The sequence below is a fragment of the Hemitrygon akajei genome, chromosome 4, assembly GCF_048418815.1.
Source record: "Hemitrygon akajei chromosome 4, sHemAka1.3, whole genome shotgun sequence".
Lineage (NCBI taxonomy): Eukaryota > Metazoa > Chordata > Chondrichthyes > Myliobatiformes > Dasyatidae > Hemitrygon > Hemitrygon akajei.
The window spans coordinates 87,180,370-87,201,564 of NC_133127.1; the positions used below are offsets into that span (position 1 = coordinate 87,180,370).

General features: G+C 38.9%; 1 protein-coding gene across 7 annotated transcripts in view; it reads right to left on the bottom strand.

The window, feature by feature from the left end:
* rapgef2b (Rap guanine nucleotide exchange factor 2b) overlaps positions 1-21,195 on the bottom strand; it is a 375,793-nt gene that overhangs the window by 58,734 nt on the left and 295,864 nt on the right. For all 7 annotated transcript variants that reach the window (XM_073042996.1, XM_073042998.1, XM_073042995.1 and 4 more), the window contains 3 exons: positions 17,500-17,608; positions 15,872-16,115; positions 8,951-9,108 (listed from right to left, as the gene is read on the bottom strand). In XM_073042996.1, the coding sequence (XP_072899097.1) occupies positions 8,951-9,108; positions 15,872-16,115; positions 17,500-17,608 (511 nt within the window). The remainder of the gene's footprint in view (positions 1-8,950; positions 9,109-15,871; positions 16,116-17,499; positions 17,609-21,195) is intronic.

The following is a 21,195-nucleotide window of genomic DNA, read 5'->3' on the forward strand; positions in this document are numbered from 1 at the left end:
GAGATGACACCCCAGTCCTCTCAAACTCCCACTACCCCAACCTTCGACGACTCAGCCTAACACACCACCATCACTGTCTTCCTGATTCCGGTAAGTGAAACTACACTATACATACATTATTTCTACTTTATATAAGCTGTGTATTTTTATGTGTTATTTGGTATGATTTGGCAGCTTCATAGCTTAAAGGTTACTGGAAAGAGTGCTTCTGCCCAGTGCGCTTGCGCCGTTTCTGCTGAGAGTTCTTGAGGCCGTGTGTTTCTGCAGAGAGTTCTTGCGTGAGATTTTTACTACGGTGGACAGTGCTGCAATAATTGCAGAAAAGTATTCCTACTTTATAGAGGCTGTGTATTTATCAGATCATTTCTGCTTTTACTATATGTTACTGTTATTTTAGGTTTTGTGTTATTCGGCATGATTTGGTAGGTTATTTTTTGGGTCTGCAAACGCTCACAAATTTTTCCCATATAAATAAATGGTAATTGCTTCTTCACTTTACGACATTCCATCTTACGAACCATTTCACTGGAATGCTCTACCTTCGAATAGTGGGGGGAACCTGTATTTAGGACTTGTGAGTTGTGGGCTTGTTCTGCTGGTGCCAAAAATATGCTGACCAGCATGACCCTTACTGATTAGGTTTGATGCAAATGATGCATTTCACTCTATGCTTCAATGTTTCGATGAACTTGTAACAAATAAAGTTAATCTATATCTTTCTAAAAAAATTGTCATCTGATCAGGTTCACTGTCTCGTACCCAGATTCAATATGGCTTCTCCTCTGCTCGGCCTGTCAATGTGCCCTAAGTGTCTAACTCAGTAAACAATCCTCCAGAACATCTGCCCTTTCTACAGATGTAACACTATTCCTGATTAGCAATTTCCCCCACACTGTCCCTTTTGAAACACCTAAAACCAGAACATCCAGCAGCCATTCCTGCCCTTGTGACAGGAATAGTCAGTCTTGTAGTTCCATGTACTGATCAATGCTCTAAGTTCATCACCCTTGTCCCTGATAGCTCTCACATTAAAATACACATTTCAACCCATCAAACTGACTGCTACTATGCTCTATCTACTGCCTATCCTTCTTCGCAGTCCCTCTACATGCTGCACCTACCTTTACACCAACTGCTTAATACTCTGACCTATCATTCAGTTTCCCATCACTCTGCTAACAGAGTTTAAACTGGCCCACACTGGCCCCCTCAAGTTCAATTGTAGCTCATACTTCCCCAGAAGAGATCACAATGATCCAGAAATCTGAAACTCTGCCTCATACACCAATTCTTCAGCTACACATTCAACTGCAATATCATCCTAGTCTTACCCTCAATGGCACATCCAATCAGTAATCTAGAGATTGTTATTACTTAGGTCCTACTTTTCAGCTTCTTATAGTCCCACTTAAGGACCTCATCCCTTTTCCTTAACTATGTCGTTGATACCAATATGTACCACAACTTCTGGTGATTCCCCTTCCTCCTTAAGAATACTGGGGACCTGATCTGAGGCATCCCTTATCCTGGCACCTGGGAGACAACATACCATCAGCAAGCCTATTTCACGTCCACAAGATCTCTGTTTGTCCCCCTTAACTGATCCCCTTTCGCTGCTTTTCTCCTTCTTCCCTTTTGAACCAGAGCCTAACTCTGTGCCAAAGACTTGGTTGCTGCGGCTTTCTCTTGGTAGGTTAGGTTGCTCCTCCCAGCCCCAACAGTATCCAAAGTGGAAACAGCAACAGGGTTATTCTGCACAATCTGCCTATTCCCTTTCCTTCACCTGGCTCCCAGCTACCTGCCTCCTGCAATTAAGGTGTACCTTCCTGTATTAATTCTACCTTCCTGTAGCTATCACCTTCACATTCTCCCAAGTGAACCGAAGGTCATCCAGCTCCAGTTCCCTAACACTTTTGCATGAGCTCATCTCTCACAAACAAGTAGCAAATCTTTATCTGTACCTAGAAGACAATGTAAACAAAGATGTTACAAAACACTGCAGTAAGAGGCATGGTTTAGTGATCAGGCATAATATTTGCAGTAGAAAATTGGTACTGCATCATGTAGCATGCATTTTTATTTTCTTCAGATGTAGGGAAGGAAATCAAGGGCACAATCTTCTGCCCCAGCAGAACATAGCCCCTTCATTCACAAGGAGCTGCCAGAGAAGCAGTGCATTCCATTAGATCAGTTTGTCTGCCCCAACATTAGCAACATGGGGACACAGATTAAATAGCGGTTTCACAAAGTGAGAAATCTGGTATCAGCAACCCGCAGTCATGCAGAAATAAGAAGAGAGCCACAGTCTGAGAGAGCTACAGTCAAGAGGTGTCTCAGAGGGTCAAAGAAGCTCTATGACAAAGGCATTATGGAGATTGCACTTTGGTAAGCAATTTAAAATGCCTGGAACAGTGCCATGAGATGAAGGTAATTAGGTGACCAAAACTGCACACAATACTCCTAACTTGGCCTCGCCAATGCCTTATACAACCTCATCATAACATTCCAACTCTTATACTCAATACTTTGATTTATAAAGGCGAATATACCAAAAGCTCTCTTTACGGCCATATCTACCTGTGACGCCACTTTTCGGGAATTTTGTATCTGTATTCCCAGATCCCTCTACTCTACTGCACTCCTCAGTGCCCTACCATTTACCTTGTATGTTCTACCTTGGTTTGTCTTCCAAAGTGCAATATCTCACACTTGTCTGTATTAAATTCCATCTGCCATTTTTCAGCCCATTTTTCCAGCTGGTCCAAATCCCTCTGCAAGTTTTGAAAACCTTCCTCACTGTCCACTACACCTCCAATCTTTGTATCATCAGCAAATTTGCTGATCCAATTTACCACATTATCATCCAGATCATTGATATAGATGACAAATAACAATGGAGCCAGCACTGATCCCTGTGGCACACCACTATTATCACAGGCCTCCACTCAGAGAAGCAATCCTCCACTACCACTCTCTGGCTTCTCCCATTGAGCCAATGTTTAATCCAATTTACTACCTCACCATGTATACCTAGCGACTGAACCTTCCTAACTAACCTCCCATGCAGGACCTTGTCAAAGGCCTTACTGAAGTCCATGTATACAACATCCACTGCCTTCCCTTCATCCACTTTCCTGGCAACCTCCTCGAAAAACCCTAATTGATTGGTTAAACATGACCTACCATGCACAAAGCCATGTCGACTCCCTAATAAGTCCCTGTCTATCCAAATACTTGTAGATCCATCCTTCCAATAATTTACCTACTACTGACTTCAAACTTACTGGCCTATAATTTCCCGGATTACTTTTAGAGCCTGTTTTATACAACGGAAAAACGAGCTATCCTCCAATCCTCCAGCACCTCACCCATAGATACCAACATTTTAAATATATTTGCCAGGGCCCCTGCAATTTTAACACTAGTCTCCTTCAAGGTCTGAGGGAATACCTTGTCAGGTCCTGGGGATTTATCTACTCTGATTTGCCTCAAGATAGCAAGCACCTCCTCCTCTTCAATCTGTATAGGTTCTATGACTTCACTATTTGTTTGCCTTATTTCCATTGACTCAATGCCAGTTTCCTTAGTAAATACAGACGCAAAAAAAAACCCATTTAAGATCTCCCCCATTTCTTTTGGTTCTATACTCTGATCTTCAAGAGGACCAATTTTATCCCTTCTTATCCTTTTGCTGTTAATATACCTGTAAAAGCTCTTTGGATTATCCTTCACCTTGACTGCCAAAGCAAACTCATGTCTTCTTTTAGCCCTCCTGATTACTTTCTTAAGTTTTTTTTTGCACTTTTTGTACTCCTCAAGCACCTTATTTTCTCCCTGTTGCCTATACATGTCATACATCTCTCTCTACTTCTTTATCAGAGTTCCAATATCCCTCGAGAACCAAGGTTCCTTATTCTTATTCACTTTGCCTTTAATCCTGGCAGGAGCATACAAACTCCGCACTCTCAAAATTTCTCCTTTGAAGGCCTCCCACTTACCAATCACGTCCTTGCCAGAGAACAACCTGCCCCAATCCATGCTTTTTAGATCCTTTCTCATTTCTTCAAATTTGGTCTTCAAATCAAAGGGGACTTGATGGGCATATGGAAGAGAAAATAAATTGCAGGGGTATATGCAAAGAAGGTGGAATGGGATCAATGGAACAAGCCTCCTCCATGTCACAAGTATAAGAAAGAGCTGCTGCTAATTTAAGTATGCAGCCATTTAAAGTAACCAATGTAAACTTGATCACCTTGTACAATTAAGTTTTCCTAGACTACCTAGCTAAAGAACTGTGGTACATCAAGCAAAAAACACTAGACTACTTGTGCAGTTATCGCTGCAAAGCACAAGATTATTTACTCTGCAAATAGATGTTGACTAGAATTAGGGAACAAGATTCAGGGGAAATAGACCAAGGTCAGATGTGAAGAAACTGCTTTTCCCAGAAGACAGTGAATCTGTGGAATTCTCTCACTGGGGAAGCATTAGAAACTACCTCTTTAAATATATTTAAGACACAATTAAGATAGATTTTTACATAACGGGGAAATAAGGGTTATGAAAAGGCAGGTAAGTGGAGCTGAGTCAATGACCAGATCGATCATGATCTTATTGAATGGTGGAGCAGGCTTGATGGGCCAGATTACCTATTCAAGCTCTTATTTCTTATGTACTTATGTTTTAAAATGATTGGGAGATTTAAAAATAATTGAATTACAAGTGATGGACTTAAGGCATAAGAGCAGAATTAGGCCATTTGATACATCAAGCCTGCTCCGCAATTCCATTATGGATTAAATTACTTTCACTCTCTACCCCATTTTCCTGCATTCTCCCCATAACCTAACGCCCTTGCTAATCAATAATCTATAAATCTCTGCTTTAAATATACCCAGAAACGTACCTCTGTAGTCATCTTTACATAACTGTGAAACTGATACATCAAATTTTTGCATCTTCACTCTCAAACTGCAATGTGAATTCTATCATATTAAGGTCACTGCCTAAGAGTTCCTTTACCTTAAACTCCCTATTTAAACTCTGGTTTGTTGAATAACACCAAATCCAGGATTGCCTTTACCCTAGTGGGCTTGACAACAACTGCTCGAAAAAGCCATCTTGTAGGCATTGTATAAATTCCTATTCTTGGAATTCCTACACCAGCACCACCTGATATTTTAAATCTACTGCCTGCATTCACCACCCTCCTTTTCCATTTTGTCTCCATGTTGCCTGATATATTTGATTGTAAAATGAACTTAATAGAAACTTCAGCAGCTTCTTGGAAGAATTTATGGCAGTTTCCTATTTTGATTTTGGTTTCTTCCAGCTTGGAAAGTGAGTGTTTTTCAAGAGTTATGAAATCTTAATTTTTTCTATCACTGAAGCTATTCTGCTGTGTTGACTTACAGATTAATGTTTTTGAAAATTTTAATTCTCTTTAATGTTTTGTATCAAACAAGGGGTGAAGCTTAGGAGGAATGATGGCACCTAACGGCAACTCCTTTGCTTGCATCTTCAGAAACAGCTCTATTTCTACCTTTAATATCTTTATTTTTTCCTTTCAGAGTTCTTTTGAAGACGCTGACTTGGAGTTACACGCAAGCTTCGGTTCTTTGCAGGAATGGGACTCGCCCTCAAAGTTCCACAACTGGCTGCTATTCTACATGCCAAGGATTTGGCCTGAGAATCTTGATTGTGTTTGAAAGCCTAAGATCTAGGGGCTCTGGAGACAGGCAGATCGAGGGTCAGTGTCATGGCCGAAAACTCGTGTGTCATCAGCGAGGCCGGTAAATCTTTTGCTGTGGGCCCAAAGACCCGAGGTCTTTGCGATCTTCCGGCGCAGAGCTCGGAAAAAATGATGAAACGGACTTCTAAGATCGTAAACCAACAGGTTGTTGTTATAACCCCCACGTGCTGTGAAAATGGGGGACACCTCTCTCTCCTTTGCCAAGAAGAGAGAGAACCAGATAAAATGCAAAACTTCTGGGGTAACTGCAAGGTCTGTGTCTTTGCTATCGCTTATTGCTTAGCACATGCTTGGGCTCGGTGATTACACTGATGCATGTTTAATTTTACTGGTGGGGTGAGGGGGGGAAAATCGCTGCTCGCTGCCGCTTACACGCAGGAGGGGGAAACTGGGGGGACACTTGGGGTTCTCACGTTTAACTATCATTCATTCTTTGGGGGCACTTCTCTGTTTTTGTGGATGTTTTGCAAAGAGAAAGCATTTCAGGATGTATATTTTATACATTTCTCCAACCTTTGAACCTTTTATTATCCATTTGGGAAAACAGTAAGGCAATTTTTGACTTCCAAAAGAAAGATGCTAATCTTACTCTATTGTCATGTGCTGCAAGCATGTAAAAGTCCATTTTATCCATCTCAAGGTGAGGAAAGCACATCAAGACAGGATGTACAAGAGCAGTCTAGGGTATCATGTCACAAAGCCACTTAGTGTTATCCAAGCTACTTTATTCAATCTGACTTCAGAAGGTATTCAGTCATGCCAATGGCATCCTGCTTATTCTTACGGTCCCTTATGTTAGCAATGACAATAGACACGTGCTGATAATTTAAATGCTTATAATGGTGATTATTATATTATGTATTACATTTACTCAGAAATTCTACTCTAATAGTTACATCACGGTAAGTCCAATGCCACTTGAAGACCAAGAAGCCAATGAGCTGAGTTGCTCTTTGAACTTTAAAGATCTTAAACACGGGGATGTCAATGCAAGCCAAGTTTAGGAATGACAGTCCATGCTTCATGCCCTGCTGTGAGAAACCTCTGTTATCCGGGGACGAATCTTATCGACGCCACTAATACATAAAAGATCATGCACTTTGTTGAACAGTTACATTGTTGCTTTTCAGGCATCAGGCTCTTGTGACTGAGACTGAATGGGCTCTTATCATCATTTGATCCTCCTGGTACATGCTTTCACAGTGCAGCTCCTGCTGTCGTATTCATAAGTCCTCCCTATGCAAAGGCTGTACTCACAACGAATGGGACTCTAACTGCTGCATATTGTACATCAATGGCTTTCAAAGTAAATGGCTCTGTCTTTTCTAACTAATGAGCTGCTATTGCTGCTGCTTTAAATGAATAACAGTCTACAGACTGAAGAACTTATCATATTTTCTTACAATGCAGGAGGATATTAGCCCCATCAAGTATAAACCAGCTGTCAAAGGAATTCTATTCCAATTTCTTTCTATTGTTCTATTTACTTTCCCTATAACCTATCCTTTTACAGGTGCCCATTAACAATCTGCAGCTGCCTTTCATTAAGGTTTGGGAAATAAACCACAAAGCAATTCATAGTAAGTACGCTGTATGTCATGATGACTTGCAACCTGTATTTGTCAGATTAACAAATCTTCAATATATCAATCCCTTCAACAGATTGCTTGAAGATAAAACACACTGAAAACAGCACATTATTTCAAACAGAGTAAGTCCTCAAATGAATGTAACAGTACTTGACCATGTGGTGTCTACGTCCATTCATAATAATGAGCCTAGTAACCAAATAATAGATGAAACAACAGCAAGATTTGAGATTCAACTTTAAAATAGCCAGTTATTGATACAGCGGGGGGAAAAAATGCTTACAAAATGCTGGAAGAACTCAACAGGTCAGGCAGCATCCATGGAAAGGAATTAACAGTCAATGATTCAGGCAAAGACCTTTCAACAGGACCCATTTGGGGTCTCAGCCCAAAACATCAACTGTTTCTTTCTTCCCATAGATGCTGCCTGACTTGCTGAGTTCCTCCAGCATTCTGTCTATGTTATTCTGGATTTCCAGCATCTGCAGAATGTTTAGGAAAACATATTTAGTAGATTTATGCATCAAATTCAACTGAGGACCAGCGAAAAAAAACATTGTCATTTGTTTGTTTTTCTTCTATAGTTGTGCTATGGCATCCGCAAAGGTCCCAGAATTTTACATTGACAAAGTTAATGAGTTGGGCTCAAGATCCACGTTCAGACTAGACCTGTGCTTAAATAGTGTGATGTGCTTGCATTTAGGGCACACAGACCATATTATGAGATCTTCAAGTGCAGTCAATCTTAAACCAATAAAAATTATTTAACAAGGTAGAAGCAAACACTCCTCACAGCCTCTGGGCAATTCAGTTTATCTTTCAATTTAACAGATAAAAACTATAAAATGATGAGCGTGAACAATTGCCTCCAACTTTTTTTTTAAATTATGGTGTTTATTATTAAGATAAATCAGATTATCAGAGAATAAAAATTCAGCAACCAGTGTATCAACATAGCATGTGGCTTCTGCTATGTTCCAAAACTGCAGGAAGAATTCTATGCCGCTTGCAGTGAAGAGCTATTCTGTATTTGAATTGCAAAGACATTAAGAATATAAAAGTAATGCCTTAAGATGTACATATAAGGAATCAACCTGCAATATGTATATAAACTCAATGTAAAAATACTACTTAAAGGAAATAAAAATGGTTACAATCTCAATAATATATTCAACTAAAGTGAGTATACAACACAACTCTAAATATTTATATTTACTGCCTCAAAACTAATAAAACTTTATTGCAAATTGTATAACAATATCCTGTTTGATGGGACAAAAGAAATGTAATAATTCTATGAATAATTGTGCACTTGTCATTAATTTAAAAATTTAGGGTTTTATAAAGAAAAGACATCATTACAGTTAAGCTACATCATGAAATTTATTACAGTAAGGGACTGGTTAAAATCGAATTCTTAATCGAGCAGCAAAATTTCAGTTATTAGCCAACAATTTACCATCACCAATTAAAATAGCTATTTCAGTAAATGACACAGAATAAAACATAGAGAGCAAAGTTTCTTTCCTCTTATTAAAAAAAAGAAGAATATGCAAGAAATATCTAGATTAGGCTGGAAAATGAGTTTTAGAATTACATTTACACTCACCTGGGGTAGTGTTAAAATCGAGAATGCGATGATGAGATTGTAACAGGTCAGGATTACTAGATGATAAGGTTCCACTTACAGGCAGTGCAGGTGCAATATGTCTGGACTGTTTTAAACCAACAATGCTGTCATCCTGAGATTGACCAATACCAATATCACTGCAGGAAGTAGAAGCACAAAACTGGATAAATATTGCCAAACTTAAGCTACACATATGCTGCACAAGCATAATATAGAGAATTCAAAGCACACTAGTCCAACATATCAATACCAGAGCTTACTCTGCACATGAACTTTCCCTAATTTGCAGTGACTCTCCTCACAGGTAAATCCTCCTACTCTGTGTTCAAGTGTTTTTCCCCCCAACCTTCCACTTAAATACTATTTGCTCAGCTTGAAACCACAAAGGAAACTACGTACTTGAGGAGGAAGTGGAAAATACTGCTGACCAAGATTGTCAGCCATGATGTTTATAAATAGCACCGCAAGCTTGCGCTGAATGGCCTACCCCTGCTCTTGTTTTTCCATGTCCTTAAATAACTTTAATAAATGTTTATGTTGAAACAAGCAATGCTGTGAAACCAAGCACTTCATAATAACTTCATCTCCCTTGAGCAAGGAATAATAAACTACCTGAACTACCGTAGACCTTAAAGATACTCCTACAGTACAGTTTGGTATCGATGTATTCATCTCATCTCACGTGGAGGACACATATTTGTGATTTTTCACACCCAATCTTTATTGTGATCCCAGAGATAATGCATTTCAAATAGTTAACATCTGAAAGAGGACATGTGCTATTGGACCCCAGAGTCCTATCTTGAATCTTCCTTTCTTGAATCTTCAAGAAAGGAGGAAAATCCAACTTCTGTAAGTTCACAGGTTTTCCTGCTACCTGCCATATATAAATTCATTACCAGGCTCCTCCTCAATCACCACCTCCTAACAGTTAAAATTCTGTCCTCTTACGGATGCATTAGATCTGATGTTCGTAGCACTTTGGATGTGACCTTCATCACACATCAACTTCAATAATATAATAATTATTATAGTAGTAGTAGTAATAATAATAATTATTGTTACTTTATTGATCCCAAGTAGGAAATTATTGTTATAACTGCAACATTTAAAAACACATTAAAAGCAATAAAATAGTAAGTGCAGAATAATATACATAATTTAGCAATGTGCAATAATAATGTATGAAATAATAAAATAGCCTTTTGTACTATGATGTGTTCTCCTGTCGCACAGAGATGAACTGTTGTATATGCTTATTGCAATGGATAGGAAAGATTTTCTGTAGCGATCCTTGTGGGTGCAGAGTTGAATGAACCTGTTCGAAAGGGTGCTCCGCTGCTTATTCAGTCGGTCATGGAGAGGATGTTGTACCTGATTGTCCATAACAGTTTGTTTAGTGACTTCCTCTCCACCACTAACTCCAAAGAGTCTGGGTTGTAGCCAAGGATGGACCCAGCCTTTTTGATGAGTTTATTTAGTCTTTTTGCATCACCAGCACCAATGCCGTTCCCCAACATAAAGCCACCAAAGAAGACGGCACTCGCTACAACAGACTGGTAACAGATCTACAATATCCAAGATGGCAGCACGATGCAGCTTACAGCGGCCACTCCGGAGCTGATTATCTGTTATTTGTGAAGTGGAGTGCCATGCGCAATCATAATCGATTGAAAACAGACGTGGGAGCATGGAGGAACATCGGGAAATCACCGGGAAGACCTTCTTCGTTGCTGCTGCTGCTGTGAGGTCCAGGACTCTGCTGGGAAGAACAAGTCCCCAGTCCTCAGGGTCGCGTCGCCGATGGCCATTGTCGGGGCCATCTTAATACACTCAGCAGAGAATGGTGCTCGGAGAAGCTGTGCCGGAGGGAATGGTCGTCGGCTCAGAGGTTCAACGGACTTGAAGTCCGCTGCGGTCAGGTCGCTTTCGGTGTGTGCAGTGTCTGCAAGGCTGGGTTCGACTGAGCTTTCGTTGTGTGCTGTGTCTGCAAGGCTGAGTCAGGCGGCGCCATGTAAGTCCATAGTGGGGGTATTCCCTTCTGCCGCCTGCGTGGGATGGCGAGTCTGTCGGAACCCTGGAGACTTGTGGAAACTGTGTGGTGATTTATTTTGAATTTATAGCCCTTTAACATCTTTGGACTATTTTTACTGTGCCCATAGTCTTTTTTTTAATCAATTATGCTATTGTTTGCACTGACTCACCAGCAGCTGGATCTTCCAGACACAGGTGTATTTTCACTACAATCCACTGAACACAGGTGATCTCCATTTAACTAATTATGTGACTTCTAGAACCTATTGGCTGCACCAATGATGTGGTGTGTCATATTAAAGGAGGTGAATACTTATTCAATCAATTTTTTTGTTTTTCATATTTGTAATTTATTTCACTTTGTAGAGATCTGTTTTCACTTTGACATGAAAGAGTATTTTCTGTTGATCAGTGTCAGAAAAAACAAATTAAATCCACTGTGATTCAATGCTGTAAAACAATAAACCATGAAAACTTTCAAGGGGGAGTGAATACTTTTTATAGGCACTGTAAATATGAGAAACACAAAAGAATCAGTGAAAATCAACTCAAAACAGAACAAAGACAACAAAATGTGCAACTTTAAAATAAACCAGAAGAAATAATAATAAAATAATAACAACATGAGATGAAGAGTCCTTGAAAGTGAGTCCATAGGTTGTGGAAACAGCTGAGTCATGGGGTGAGTGAAGTTATCCCCTTTGGTTTGAGAGCCTGATGGTTGGGAAATAACTGTTTCTGTACCTGGTGGTGTGGCTTCTGTACCTTCTTCCTGATGGCAGCAGCAAGAAGAGATCGTGGCCTGGCTGTTGGTTATCCACGATGATATGATGGATGCTGCTTTCCTGTGACAGCACACCATGTGGATGTGCTCAGCAGTGGTTGGACTTTACCCGTGATGGACTGAGCTGTATCAGATACCTTCTGTCGGCTTTTCCATTCAAGGGCATTGCTCCATGCCAGGCTGTGATGCAACCAGGCAATACGCTCTCCAAAACACATATATTGAAGTTTGTCAAAATATTAGATGACATGCCAAATCTTCACAAGGTCTAAAAAAAAGTAAAGTAGAGGTGCTGCCGCGCTAATTTAAAGTTGCTGACCATCTCCGCCTGCGATTCCCCAATGAGAACTGGCAAATGGACCTCTGTTTTTTCTCTTCCTGAAGTCAATAATCAGCTCCTTGGTCTTGCTGACATTGAGTTGTTGCACCACTCAGTCAGATTCTCAGTCTCTCTCCTAAAACCTGATTCATCACCAACTTTGATTCGGCCAACAATCAGCAAATTTAAATACAGCATTTGGAGCTGTGCTTGGCATCACAGTGGTAAGTATAAAGTGAATACAGCAGGTGGCTAAGCACACAGCCTTGTGGGGCACCTTGACTTTTAAAAAAACTAAAATGCTTAGTGATGAATATGAAGCAGCACAAAAATCGTTCTAGTTCAGTAATCGTTTATACTGTATTCCTATTGGGATGTGATCCTGGCATCCCTATCAGGTATCTCCTGTAAGTAACACCAATTCCAGAGGAATGTAGTTGGCTCTTAACTGACTAACAAGGGATGTAAAGATGAGCAATTGATGCTGATCATACAATGATATCCATATCCAGTAAAGGTCTTTGACAAAGGTAGAGATTTGTAGAGATCAGATTGTTCTTGAAATATCAGCTCTTCTTAAGTAATAAACGTCCTGAGAGACTATTGGCTGTTCTTTTTTTCACTGCTTTTCTAGATTGGCTGAGACCAAAGAAGTGGAAGGAAGTCTAAATGAGAGCACATTAAAATCAGTTGCCAAGATTCACAAGATGTCACACTGTATCACTCTACCAAGTATTTACATAGAGCAATTGGCTAAACTATTCAATCATGCTTTCTTTAGCATTTTAATTCTTGGGTGAATATTTGAGTGAAGGCAGTTTGAAAACTACATGGAGAAAAATAAACAGCAAAGTCAATAAATTTTTACGAGAAGCTTGTTACCAAAACACTATTTGATCAATCACCTTTCAATTGTGAATATTTATAATTGTAATAATTGAAAGATCATTGAGCAAAGATTGAACAATGTAATAACCAAAGCTTGCCCAGCAGAGATTAGGTCTGAAGAGAATGAACAGGAACCAACCAAGAACAATAAAATCTGCTCCATCACATAAAAACATTTGTAGTCAGGAGCTAAGCATACTGAAGTTGATCACTGCAGGGTCCAGAAAATGGGATGCGATTTTCTCTTATGAAGTCAGAGAACACAGGGTCAGGTGGAAATCTATAACCTTGCAAGCAATATGTAGAACAGAAATCAATGACAAGGAATTTGGAACCTGTTCTTGTTTCCTTCTACGTTATGGGTCACCTTTTGATTAATATTTTAAAATGTTAATGGAAAGATGACCCATAACTTGGTACAGTACAAGACCATATAAAACCTATTTATGAAAATGCAAGAATACTTGTTGATTATAAAATTACTTTTGACTGAAGCCACAGTGAGTTATTACAACTGCACCAATGGCCTTTTGTTGTAACAATTACCATAGGGAAATACACCCACAGTGACTCACTTACAAAACTAAAAGAAATGCAATTATAAACTTAATTATAAAACAAAATAAATTGCATTTTCTACTTCTAACTAGAATTGCTTAAAGTTTTGAATTAGATTCAGATTTGAATTCAGTGTTTAATTTCAATGTAATTGTTTAGTTAATTGGGTATGATAGTATAATTAAGAAATATTGCTTTAATGCACAGGAGGAAAAACAGGTCACCTAGCAATTAGTAGGCTATTATTCAATGAACATGTTCACATAAAATTCCCGCAAGGTGCAAAAGATCGAGTTCGTTTCTCTTAAGTACCATTTACTTTTCCTTCATTCCAGGGTGAACAAAGAGGAGAAAATCAATGGAAACACAGTGATTACATTTCTATGAAGAACAATTCTCTTATATGAGGGATAACACACGTGAATTAACAAAAGAAAATGACTATGCACATAACATTTATACAATGCACATGAACTCAATTTATCTGTTAAGATTTATCTTTTACAGCCTCAATCAGGCATTATTATTCTTCTCTTGTGTGAGATACATAACCCTGAAGTAGTCATCTCAGATGCTTGTCACACCAGCAGTTAACAACTGCTACATTTCTCGAAAAGACTGCAAATAACTCACTAGTTTTATAAACCTACTCAACATCCTCAAATGGTTATGGCCAGAAGCAAAATAACTTCAAATGAGATTGCTAAATCAGGTAAATGAATGAAATTAACAATATTTATGCAAAAAAATGAAGGAAGGAATAGCACAAATATCATCTACCATTGCATGCTCTAGTTATGTTCCTAATATCAATCCACCTTTTCACTGCTCAGTGACTTCCACTCACTAATTCCTTCATTTGATTGAGATCATAAATTCAAGGTCTAATAGTAGGTTAGGAAATTATACACTATGAAATTATATGCTATGCAGCACTACCAGGCTACTCTGCTTTCAATATAGGAATTTTTTTCAATGCCTTAATAGCGTAGTTGTTCACCTACTCATTTTATTCATTAAAATAGGAAGTAATCATTTCTGGAAGAGAGGTAACTGGTTCTAATGCGGTCAACATCAAAACAGCAGCATTTACCACCGACGAAGAAATGTGTACAATTCTCCTTTCTCAATATTGACAGTACTCAAGTATAAGTTCTAAAGAAATGTTGGCATCCAGATATAATGATGAAGCTCCTGGAGCACAGTTCATGATGAAAAATTAAGTAGAAGGGGGGAGGGGATTGGAGGGTATGTTGTATGACATTATTTTGTATGACCTGATGGCATGAACATTGACTTCTCTAACTTCCGTTAATGCCCCTCCTCCCCTTCTTACCCCATCCCTGATATATTTAGTTTTCTCCCCCCTCTTTTTTTTCTCTCTCTGCTCATCACTCTGCCTGTTCTCCATCTCCCTCTGGTGCTCCCCTCCCCCTCTCTTTCTCCCTAGGCCTCCCGTCCCATGATCGTTTCCCTTCTCCAGCTCTGCATCCCTTTTGCCAATCACCATTCCGGCTCTCAGCTTCACCCCATCCCCTCTGGTCTTCTCCTATCATTTCACATTTCCCCCTCCCCCTAGTACTTTCAAATCTCTTACTATCTTTCCTTTCAGTCAGTCCTGACGAAGGGTTTTGGCCCGAAACGCCAACAGTGCTTCTCCCTAGATGCTGCCTGACCTGCTGTGTTCCACCAGCATTTTGTGTGTGTTGTTTGAATTTCCAGCATCTGCAGATTTCCTCATGTTTGCTTTTTAAAAACCTGAGTTCACACACATTTTGACTTTCTAATGTGAATTCAATCAGGAGATACCTCAACCTATAGTTAAAATCCATCATGAAGGTTTGGCACCCCATACAGAAAATATTGCACAGCATTATTTAAAGTGCAGACCCTGTTCCTGTTCTATGTTCTAGAAGTTAAAGACATTTGCCCCATTCATAGAAATTTATTTAAATACGGAATAATTCAACATTATTCCATGTACGAATAACTTAATATGGGAGAATTAATGCAAGTTAAAACTACTGACAAGTAAATATAAACTAACAATGGGAAAGAGAAGAAAATAAACAACTTAGGAGTATGCACTTTCTGCTGATTCAACACATTTACATATCACTGAAAGATCAATATTTAAAATAATTTCACTAGACTATCTCAATATCAATGCTCTACTTATTCAACAAATGTTAATTATTCAATAATGATCAATTCTTGCAAAATATTGGCTTTACCAAATACATGCCACACAATGCTTAACAAATATTCATGAATGATCCAATATCAAAAAAATTCACAGCAAAGAACATCCACTTACTTATAAGGTTTTTGTGGAAGGATGCTGATTCGTGTCTTGTCCAGTATTTTCTTCAATTTGTTCCGTCCTACTACTGTATTTGCCTTGGACTTCTTATTTGCTTTATCTAATCCGATCACCTGTTCAACATCAACAGCAAGGTCAGGGATGGAGTAGCGGCTGCCTTTTTTGTCGCCAATTTTTGGTAAATGCGGAGCACCATTTCTTTTCTCTTCTGCAAGTCTGGATAGAAGTTCTTTAAATACTGTGTAAAAAGCAGAAAATTACATCAGCCAGTTTTCTGACCTCTGAACATTTTGATTTTACAAGAGGTTTTAACCTCAAAATAAATTTAACGGGAAGAAACTTCATTGCAACTACCTAGTTAATACACAAGCTGACTGCACACAAAATGCAATACAGTCATCTGTACACACATCATTGAGCAATTCAGCATGAAAATAAACCTTAAGTTCAACATGTCTAGTTTGATAATAATTAATTTGAATGGCTTTCCCACCACATTTAATAACTTGATATGCATAATCTTTCTACAGTGAATAAAATTGCTCAATTTTACTTGTTGGTCCACAGTTGGGCCATCCTTGCAGTGATACTTGGGACAACATCCAAGCTCAAGCTACAAACAAGCTGGATGAACTCAGCAGGTCGGGCAGCATCCGTTGAAACGAGCAGTCAACATTTTGGGCCGAGACCCTTCGTCAGGATTCAAGCTGCTGACTGGCAAGGGAAAATTATGTCATACAACGTACAAATATCAAGAGATATCCCAATTACTTCGATGGAACATTCCAAGCATCTACATTATTGAATCCCCCATCATCAACATCCTGTCATCACCTCTGTCACAAAAGTTAACTGCACCAGGCACATACATTCTTGGTTACAAAAGCAGGTCAAAGGCTTTATATTTTCTGAGAGGTAACTCTGCTTTTCACTGACCAGATCCCCTCCACAAACAGAATGACACAAGGATATGATGGAAGATTCTCCACTTGCCTGGCTATGTAAAGGGTCAAGAATTCTGAAGAAGCATGCGCCATTTAGAACACAGCTGTCATCTGCCTGCCACTCCATGCACCATATTCATCACTTACACCCTCCAGCACTGCCACACTTTGGCTTCAGTGTCCACCAACTACAAGATATATTTTAACAACCTGCCTCCAAATCAACATCTCCCTCATACAGACAGATAAAGCTAGCACGAAAATCCAAACTTAACACCTGGAAATCCCTATACAAATCAAATACCATAACTTTTTGCTATTATTCACTATTTCAGGGACCAATGCCTAGCCACTTCAGGGACCATGCCCTATTTCAAAGGCTAACTGCTACACATTTTTGCCTTCTGCCTCCTACCCTTTCAGAACAAAAGGGTTGCATTTCCTGTTTTCCAATCCAGTGATACCTTCCAGGAATCAGAAGTTTCAATTATCTCACCAGCCACCACTTTTACAACCACAGGACAAAGACTATCAGGACCCAATGTTGAAAAATAGTCTTTTAAGGCACATTTTTGCTTATTTAATTCAGTTATACATTTATCTTTTGATGGCCTTAAAAAAAAGTACTAAATTGGTAATGTAAATTGTATGAAATTACATTTGTATTTGAAAACCTACCAAACAAGTTTGTTTTCACAGTGATAGACAAATGAGTGTTGTTCCTTAGAATTTCCAAGGCTTTAGGTAACTGAATATTCTCAAAGTTTTGTCCATTAACTTCCATTATCTGAAAAAAATAAAAAAAGCTTTCAATTTTGATTTGCACCAAATACGTAATGACAGTCTCAAAAATTCATCGCATAATCTAATATTGCTGTTACAAACTTCAATGTACTCCAAACAAAAAGTTAGTGGTCATCAAGGAAATCTCAAGAAGCTATTTAACTGTAAAAATATCAATACTCAAAATAGTTAAGAATGGCTGAACCCAATTTAAATTTTATTGGAGAGAAGTCATAGCTAATTAAGCATACTATGTATAAACAGTTTCACAAGTGAAAGTTATGGTAAATACTCTATTATGGGAACTAAATTCTCTCAGCTGATTACTGAAAATGCCAGTAAAAGGGTAGCAAGAATACCAGATGGTTGGTTTGATGGTATAGTTATTTTGTAATACTTCTAAATGTGCCTAAAAACAAAGAATAAATTACTTACAGTGATCTCCAGTTATATAACCCTTTATTACACAGGGAAATCAATCTTGTGAGGTTACTTTGTGATTGCAATAGTTCAATTTACAAGAATTTCATTCCAAACACATGTACTATCACAAACAATACAGAAAACTACAATGAAATTTCTAGTTGTCATTTCAAGTGCAGAGACATGTGACCAAAGTTTGACAACTGGGTCCAGACAGTTCCAATTTTTCAAACTAACATTGATCCTGCCATTTCTGGGATTACACTAACGATACACAAATTAAATAGATTAATATTTGCATAATTTCACAGGTTAAAAGTGAAAAACTATTTCCAAGATGTTAGATAAATAGAACAATTAAAATGATCAAATACTGTGTAGCAAGATTCTTGATGACACAAAAAATGTCAATTAGTAAGTGATGAAGGTAATAACCATGAAAGAAAACTTAAAGGAAAGCATGATGCAAGCAAGTGACAGCAGCCAATACCCAATGAGTCTCCCTAGTAACCATATACGATGGTTGAAAGGGTTATTCATGGATCATCCCTTAACATCCATAGTGCATCAGATGAAAATTTGAAGCTCCACCTGACTTACATCAATGGCTGTGTCAATCTCCTGCTGCATCTTGAAAAAAGGTAGCTGCACAGGGTGAGGATGATAACAGGAGAGTGCATGGGTGGGTGTTGGTGCAAAAATCACCACCTGTAAAGCCTACTCTGCTTTGCATTACTTCAGTGATCTTCCTCCTTTACTAGTAGTAATGGAGCTGGAAATAAAGATAAATGAAAATAAATAGTAAAAAGATGCATTGTATTAAGCCCAGGTAAGTTAACAAACAGAAAATAATCCAAGTCTTTTGGACCAAATGGGCAATTTGTACGTGGAACCAGAAGAGGTAGGTCAACTCTTTACACCTTTCCCCTTACATGCAAAACACAAGAACATTGTAGCTTGTGAATTCAGGGAGGGAGACAATGGAATTCTGTTACAAGTTATGAGAAAAATGGTATGAAATAATCATAACAAATGGTATCAGATGAATAAATATCCAAGATCTCATGAAATGCATCCCAGGCTGCTATGGGAAACAAGGGAAGAGATTCCTTGGTCTCTAATGGAGCTTTTTAAACCTTTGCTGGCGCCAAGTAAGATGCAGATGGCTGGAGGACAGCAAATATAGCACCTTTATTCAAGTAGGGATAAGCCTTAGTGTTAGGGAAGTTGTACAAAAACTTTTGAGGGACAGATTTAATTTGCACTTGGAAAAGCAGGGTTCAATCATACATAATTAGAGGAAGAACCTGTCTGACCAATGTGATTAAATTTAGCTTAATGATAACAATGTAGCTGATGTAGTCCAGACTTCAGTAAAGCCACATACTACTCGGAGCTGATTCCACTGGAGGTAGATTGGTCAACAGGATCCAAGACAACTTGACAAATTAGATTCAAAATTGCCTGAGTAATGGGAAACATCATAGTGGACAGATGTTCTTTTGATTAGAAAGCTGTGACAGTGGTACACCACAGTAATTGGTACTGGAATTATTAACAATTTGGATATGATACTAAAATGATTAATAAGTCTATAGATGGCATGAATATTGGAGGTATTGTTGAAAAAGATTGCGAATTCTGAAGCTACAGGACAATATCAATGAGTTGGTAAAATGGACAGGAATAGTGGACGGAATTTAATGCTGGTAAGTGTGAGTTGATGTATTTTAGGATGATTAATAATACAAGAATATACACAATGAACAGTAGCACATGTAGGTAACGTGGTTAAGAATGCACAGAAGTAAATGTGCCTTCACTAGCCACGGCACAATATATAATAGCAGGAAATTCAGATGGTACAACTTTTAAAAAAAGCTGGGATTTCAGATGGGACAATCTCGTAAAACATTGATCAGCTCACAGATGAGGTATTGCATGCAATTTCGATCACCACACAACATGTAGGGCATGCTTCTACTGGAGCAGATGGAGAGGAGATTCACCAAAAATGTGGCCCAGTATGGTGTATTTCAGTTATGAGGACAGGCTGGATGAACAGATTTTTTTTAAGGCAGTGAAGACCAGGGAAGGGCAAGTAGGAGACATACAAAGTTAGGAGATGCACAAATATGGCACTCAGTGAATAACTCTCCTGGACCAACAATCACAAGAAGGCATGCGGATGCCTCTACTTTCTCAGAAGATAAGGATTTAACAAATAATTTAACAAACCTCTACACATACAACATGGTGCCAGTGACCAACAGTGACATCTTGTATACAGTTTTCAAAACTACAGGATAGTCTCCTTCTTCCAGATATAATATTACTATGACTTCCTCTGAACTGTAATGGATTTAAGTCTTTAATTTCCCTTTTAAGAATATATCTTTTGGCAGACTGAACAATCCAGCACTTCTGTGATCTCCCGGGGGTTTCGGTGTGGAGTGCAGCTACAGCCATCACTGGGGGTGGCTGCATCAATGACATAACATGGACCTATTACACCATACCAGTTGATGTGTCGGGCAAGATTAAAATCAATGAGGATGAGAATGGGAAATGAATGTGTGTTCAGTGCCGTCTGGCTACATTTGACTGGTCTCCTCGCTGCTGCTGGTAGAAGATGCAGGAGTCTTGGGTCCCACGCTGCAAAGTTCGATCGCCTCGGCATCTCATGGATGTGGACTCACTTTCGGCTGTGGTTTGTTATTTAACGTTCTCAGAGCTGAATGCACTTTACTATTTACGCAATTTGATCGAGATGCTTCGGTGTGGAACTGGATCTGCAGATGTGGCCTGCAGCCATGGCATCGTACCTGGACTGGCTTCACTCGTCTTGGTGGCTCATGGCTGTGGGCTCACTTTTGGGGACTGTGCAGTTTGACGTTTAATGTTACTTAGTGTTTTTTATTCACAGTTTGTTCTTTGTTCTATGGTGTTTCTCTGTTTTATGGCTGCCTGCAAAGAGATAGATCTCAAGGTTGTATACTTCAATAATAAATGTACTTTGAACTTTGAACCTGCACTCTTAAACATAGCTTGATTGGTTCCATAATGGCCTGGTTTGGGAACTCCAAACATGGTAACTCAGGAGATTCCAGACAGTAGTAGACACATGTTGGTCCATCACAGGTATAGCCCTCTGCAACACGAAAGAAT